At 38.6% G+C, this 7,209-nt stretch overlaps 1 protein-coding gene across 1 annotated transcript; it reads left to right on the top strand.

The window, feature by feature from the left end:
- Positions 1-1,587: 1,587 nt before the first annotated feature.
- Positions 1,588-6,347, top strand: LOC132562586 (dual specificity protein phosphatase 7-like). Its single transcript, XM_060227338.1, has 3 exons — positions 1,588-2,265; positions 3,009-3,398; positions 5,267-6,347. Exons 1-3 carry the CDS (start codon positions 1,884-1,886, stop codon positions 5,551-5,553), a joined length of 1,059 nt encoding a protein of 352 aa, XP_060083321.1. The 5' UTR covers positions 1,588-1,883; the 3' UTR covers positions 5,554-6,347.
- Positions 6,348-7,209: the final 862 nt, after the last annotated feature.

The following is a 7,209-nucleotide window of genomic DNA, read 5'->3' on the forward strand; positions in this document are numbered from 1 at the left end:
GGGGCAGAAATTCTTATCTCACTCTCAACAAATCCGGTCCTGTAATAAGGTGATATTTAGGTAATTATAAAACTGTCTATCATGTTTATAACACTGACGAATCCTGTTGATATAAGATCCATCCCATAATTTAACTGTCTGGAAATCATTTATGTAGATTACATGAATGCAGTAATTGTGATCTCCGAACTTCTTTAACTCGATAACGTCCAGTCACGCTCGCTTTGTCATCATTATATATAATTTGTTGAAATAACAAATTAAAAAAAAAACACAATAAAATGTTCGTTCAAATAACAATCTGCGACATGTTAAAAACATGTGTTTATGTAAAATATTAATATAGGTTTATTTACAGTTGACAAAATGGATGTGTATTGTTTTTTTTTTTTTTTTTGAATTCAGATAGAACCTCTATATACTAAAGAAGCAGACGTTCTAGTATCTGTCGACTTCTGGAATCATACATGGTCGGAAACCCACGAGATTCTTCTCTGTCGTTTGTCAGTAGAGTCTCTTGGGTTCCGACATTGGGTTTCATATTATTTTTATTGTTTTCGGGCGGTAGCTAGGGACCATTCCTATATAACAGTTTCATTATCGCCTACCACCTACCGACAAAACGAACTAGAACGAACTTTCTGATTAAACTTTTACTATGAGACACAAGCCGAGAAATTCACCAGGGAGCGTAAGGGGATGAGGAATGACATTTTTTAATTATGTATTGGACAAATGATTAATATTCCACTTGTACGGTTTGATAATTAAGGTACAATATAAAACGTCATAACACCTACAACATACCATCTTGACAGTGTTATAGATGTGAACAAAGATAAATGGCCTTCTCGTTTAAAGTATTTGATTTGAATAATAATGGCCAGTAGCGGTGAATTGTTTAAGTTTTAAGAATCTCTGAGTTTATAGTGACAGTGTGGACTCCTGACGTTGTCACAAAACACACATGTACAGCTATTTCATAACGACTGTGTACGACTCCCTTACATACTGCGTCAGGTGCTACAATATACAATATCCATGTAATAGCTGTCTAGGAAATTTCTGGTCTGTGAACGTAGCAATACACTCTCAGGGTAAAAAGCTCATACAGCGCACTACACACATATACACAACGCACACTAACCACACATAATTCTCTACACGGGTCTTTGACCTATTGACCCGAAGTATATCAATGGATCTTAAACAGAAATATAGTCCATTCGCTTCGACACAAATTAAAACGTATATATGATTTCACAACAGCTGACAGTGCAGTAGTTTATTTTAGAGTATTACTGTGTTGTGTTTAATATTCTACGTTTTATGATTCTCTCATCATCTGTTATCTTTATACATTACACCATGCCGCGTATTAATATTGTCGTAACCAACTATTTTTAGAGAAAGTAGAGCGCGCTGTCTATGATTACCACTAGCTTTAGAATGAATGACCTAGTCCTCTAAATATGGAAAAATTAATCCATTTGGAGGCGGAGCATAGCTACGTCATGCAGTCAGCGATTGGACGAGGAAGTGTTTGTTTATGCCGTCAGTTCTCATGCTCCATAAAACAGAGAGACTTATAAATCGGAGTGGAGAGGAAGGCAGACTATAATGGTCTCGAGCTGACTACCATCACAAACTTAAACAAGAATGGAAAGTAACAGTTCCTGATCAAGGATATAAACAACAACACAACACTGTTTTCTTAATCAAAGGATCTCATTTATATTCCTTGTGTTCAGTTTTACACCTCGTGTATTTTTCTCACTGCCGAGACGTCGTTTTCTCGTGCCGTCGACTACCGGATTACCAGCCTTTTAACGGAGTTGGTATTATAGTTTAGTGTTTTGTTCAGTTAAACTTTCTCATCGCAGATGCCTTGCGTAGAGTGTATGCTTAAAATGTCGGGAGATTTCGTGAGTCCAGACGGCCTGGTGGATCTCTTCGGGTCGAGCGAGTCTCCGCTTCTTCTTGACTGCCGATCACAGGCCGACTTCACAAGATCTCACATCAAAGGTGCCATCAACATTACGCTACCGAGTCTTATGCTACGGCGATTAAAAAAGGGAAATCTAAAGCTTTCTTGTGTCATTCAAAATAACGAGGCAAAGGATAAATTCAATAAGCTGTGGAAGTCTCGCAATGTTGTATTGTATGACGATTGTTCAACCGATCCAAACTCCAACCCTTCCAGTATTGTCGAACTCTTATTGAGAAAGTTGAAACAAGATGGAGCTAAGACCAGTATTCTTACAGGTAAGTGAAATTTGTCGGTGTCATCGATATCATCAGAATAAATGTCACTTTTACCGACCTGAAAGATTGTCCTTGTCATTCATGTATATAAACTTAAGCCGATTATTGACTAGTGAGATTTAGCTGGAAACAAAGATGGCGTTAAATATCCCAATAAATATATATAAACTCGACATTATTATTTTTTTACATAACCTTTTTATTTGTACGGTCTACGTGCTGGAGGTTTATGTAGTTGTGGTAGTTTGTAATCAAGTTAATATTTATTGTAATGTAAATGTTACGACCTGGCTAAGGTCCAGTGATGTCGCTAACCTAGAGGTTATATACGGGTTACACAGTCGAAAACACATCCCATTCACTATAACTATGGGTAATGTATGCAGGCATTCGACCGGTGTTATTGTGAAAGAGCACTGAAATACAATGGACAGGAAATGGATTGAGCCTTGTTGATAAAAGTAAATGAGTAAACATTGAGAGGGGGTAGAGTCAATACACCAGGTATATAAACCAGTGAGGGGAGAGGGTAACATGGACTAGGCCGGAAACCGCCACGATAAACAATTTAAGAGGCCACACGATTTTAAGGGGCAAGCTTAGATAAGACCTGCCAGTGATATCGGTATTCCTGATAAACCTGTACACATATACTAGCCTTGACATATATCAGAATGGTTTTTCTTCCGTAAATATTCCATTTGAATTAACTGAATAATATTTTTTTCCGTCTCTTTTTTCAGGTGGTTTTCCGTCTTTTGAGAACAGACACCGGGAGCTTTGTGTTGGTCAAGAAAATGTGGAAGAGACTATTTTTGGACTGTGCAATTTAAAAATTTCTGACGATTCTGGTAATGGTACGTCGGATTCTGACTGTGATAATGTGAACTCTCCCACAGCTATGTCTCCATTCCCAGTGGAAGTACTCAAGTACCTCTATCTTGGCAATGCCAGAACATCGGCTGACATCGGACAGCTAAAGAAACACGGAATCAAATATATTCTCAACGTTACCCCAAATGTCCCAAATAAGTTCGAAGAAGACAACGACTTTAAATATATGCAGATTCCAGTAGCAGATCAGCTCTCCCAGAATTTATCTGCCTTTTTCCCAAAAGCCATAGCATTCATTGGTAAGTGTTTAGAGTACTCTCAGGGGTAAATAGGTACTGTGTCGGCATCTGAACCGAGGTTAACGACAGAAAGTGGAACACGAGCGGAACGCCAGCCCAACTTTAACTAACATGTGGCTTTTTTAAATCGCTGTTTTGCTAAACATTTTATGCACCGTTCACAAAACAATTTCTATACAAGTTACATCACTAGTGCAGTTTGAGACAGAAATACTCGTATTTCGTGTATGGCAAAATGACCTCACTAAAGATAGAATCCCGCACCAAGCCTCTACTTAATATGATATGAAAATAGGGCAAAAAATATAGACCTTGTCAGACAACGCTGTTACGCGTCGCCTATCGCCTACACGGGTTCAAATTCATACCTGGCTATCAGGTATACCAACGACTGTGTATTGGTGTGGGTTTCAAGGTGCCCGCGGCACAGACTTACCTGTCAAGGGAGATGGATATCCTGCTCCGCTTCACGGATTCCAGAACATCGACAACCACATGAAAAGTTTTGATACTTCATACGTCACGAAAATTAAATACTAGACAAGATTTTTAACTTTACATGTTTTATTTTTTAAAAAATGAGAGAGAGGAAATTCATTAGTCTTATTTAACGAGCATAGGAGAATATAACGATGCTATACAGCCACTAAGAGAACTGGTGATGTTAGCGCGCTCATATTATATATACCGTTGAGCTGTCGTGGCAACGACACAAACACAGCACATGCTACTACCACCACGAGCACTGCATGTGCACGTGAACGTGGTGTAGCCCCTTAGCGTTTCTAGAAAATGATGGGCGATGTAGCTGCTAAATTTAGGTCACAAACACTTCCCTCATTTCATAAAAAGAACCACCACCAAGGATAGCTAACGACTCTGCCAAGATTTCTGCAATACCGTGTGTATCATTACCCTCCGCTGCCTCACACAATTCCCGTCAGTTGGGAAGGGAGGGGGCCTGGGGTTTGTATATATTGTACCTCCGTTAGCCGTGGGCTGGCTCGCAACCAAACTTTGTAGTGTTAGATAAGTGGGAAAAGTCTCGTGGCGAGGAACAATATTGATGTTTAACAAACCTGGCTTTCATGACCTACTGTGGGTATGTTCTGGTTTCAGGAGAAAACGAATTCCTTCTTTCATTTTAATTACATTAAGCATGTTTTAATTTCATTTCTAATTGATCGGGTGTACGTTTTATTATTTACCATTTGAAGAAGATAGAAAACAGTGGTAGGTGCTTGATACCAGTATTGGCACCGGATGGAAATTTATGATATACGTGTGCTTCCACTGTTTTGAAAGTCCGTCCTAGTTATCAAACTTAATTGGTTTAGGGAGAGATAGCGGGCAGATAACATCCGCTACACTAATCAATAGTGAATAAACGACTACAGGAAACGTGGCCTAGATATGTGTAACGTAAGCTGACATCCGCCGAGTGGAGGCATACCAGCATACCGCGCGACTTGTAATTGCTCTGAAATAGAACGCTGCAAACCATTCTGCTGTAGACGCCACGTCTAACCTCGCCCGACGTTTCCGGTGTGTCTTTAACACACGCATACCTCTCCAGTGTTTACATCCGCTAACATCCAACCATCTCTAGGGGTCAATCGGGATGTGTACCGGTACTCTTGTCAATAGTTAATGTATTGAAATATATACACAACACATATACACGTTTTAAAATGTAATCTGGCCAGTGATTTTTATATGATTGTATAACAGACAAGTGAATAGTATCTTTTTTACATAATTTTCAGCAGCATCATACAGCTTTTTTTAAAATTTATATTATCTGAATTGTAATTGAAATTAACTGTTGGATGTGTATTTACAGTGTTGAAATTATTTTATCTTTATAGACGAGGCCCGTGAACAGAAGAACGGCGTATTGGTGCATTGTTTGGCGGGAATCAGCCGGTCAGTGACTGTGACGGTGGCCTATTTAATGCAGAAACAGCATATGAGCCTGAATGAAGCTTACGATCACGTCAAAGGGTGCAAACCGAACATATCTCCCAACTTTAACTTTATGGGACAATTGCTTGACTTTGAGAAAACTTTAACCGGTGTAGAAAATACGACGGGGTTCTCATCGTGTTCAACTCTTAAAGACTCTACAAACACACAGCTGGTGGCGGAGACGTGATATACACCTGTATCACAGATCCCATCCAATATGTATCTCAGGGCGTCTGCCGGGTGCTAACACCTCGCCCTGTGTAGTTCCCGTGAGTTGATCCTATGCCTCGTTGGGAGAATGACACAAAATAGAATTGATATTAATTAGAAACGACCCGACGTGTCGAGGCGACTCGCGAAAGCGGACTCACCAAGAGACGTTTAACATTGTGCCAATTACACACTGGTTTTTACCAGAAACCTCGAGGCTACAAATCAAACACGCCAACTGTTTCCGGAAACAGAATCGAGGTTAACCCGATCTTGGCTATAAGTGCCTTTTTGTCTTTCATTGACGCTTTCTCTACATGATAATTTAGCATTTGTATCTCGATATACGGAGAATAAATGTAGAAAAACTACGGCAGCTACCAGTTTAGCTTTCAAAGCACACTGACCAAATTGCGTGACGTCACATAACATAGAACGCTTGACCAATAGATGACGGGTATGAAACTCCATACACACATCAATCCACCGCCATTGGTATTGTTATAGAATGAACGATGTCGGAAGATGTCAGGATTTGTTAGTTTTTTCATCACCATTATTCATTCTTCATGAATCGTGAAACATTTCAACTGAATGAAGTTATATTTTTCTCCATAAATCATCCCCATCTCGTACCATAGTCGTACTCTATATATTTTTCAATGTTACAGAAATATTAAAAGAATGTTATCATGTTTTGTCATTGTTTCGTTGTGTACTTGAAGATGTTTACAACTGAAGACTAATAAATGTCTCCTTAAATAGTGCTAACCATGGTTTTTTTTTTTATTTTCTTCAGCACAACACACCAGCCCTAAACACTAGAATACAGGAGGAAGACATATTAGCGTCCTTCCTTACTTTACCAGCGCTCTTCCTATCTGTCTATCTATAACATATATTTCGGCCAATCTTCCTAAATAGCCATTAACATTTCAACACTTCACGCTCCAACATCACTTTACAAGGCTTAAAATGACAAACCGGCTGTGATGCGAATTCATAATTTGGTTCTGAATTTTAAGTATAAAAAACACTGCTATTCACTCGTGTCTTGAGTGTAGACTTTTTAATGTATAATGAAGTTTAGCATTACATAATACGAGATGTAAAGGAAAATTTGAGAACCTACTCGTAATGGATACAAAACCAAAACAGTGCTTCATACATTCACATGTAAATAATGAAATTTTGGAGCAAGCTAACTGGTTACATAATAGGTTCGGGGTGAAGATGGTCAGCGCAATATTATACCAACAACATTCCTAATACACCCCAACAGAATAAATGTTATAAAGGAAACGTAAACGCAATCATGCCTTGATATCTTATAAATAATACAGGATGGGTTTTAATGCTCTTTATAAGTGTTGCATAATAATGAGTTTTTACCCTCCTTTGATGTAGGTTGTGTTCACAGAATGCCCTCTAATGTTGTTACGAGAGGTTGACTAACCCCTTACACGGCATTGCACATTCAGTGAGAGATTTAGAGTCACATATCCTCTTGTTAAATAATAATGATAATGAAAGGTGTAACATAAATATACACCGCGACACAACAAACCTACACGGCGATATAACATAAATATACACTGTGATATAACATAAATATACACTGTGATATAACATA

The sequence above is a fragment of the Ylistrum balloti genome, unplaced genomic scaffold, assembly GCF_031769215.1.
Source record: "Ylistrum balloti isolate Yb309-2 unplaced genomic scaffold, AGI_CSIRO_Ybal_v1 Utg371456, whole genome shotgun sequence".
Taxonomy (NCBI): Eukaryota; Metazoa; Mollusca; class Bivalvia; order Pectinida; family Pectinidae; genus Ylistrum; species Ylistrum balloti.

Coding starts and splice junctions, on each gene's coding strand:
- LOC132562586 (XM_060227338.1), top strand. CDS start 1,884: ATGCCTTGCGTAGAGTGTATGCTTAAAATGTCGGGAGATTTCGTGAGT. Junction 2,266..3,008: donor TAAGACCAGTATTCTTACAG/GTAAGTGAAATT, acceptor CTCTTTTTTCAG/GTGGTTTTCCGTCTTTTGAG. Junction 3,399..5,266: donor AAAAGCCATAGCATTCATTG/GTAAGTGTTTAG, acceptor TTATCTTTATAG/ACGAGGCCCGTGAACAGAAG.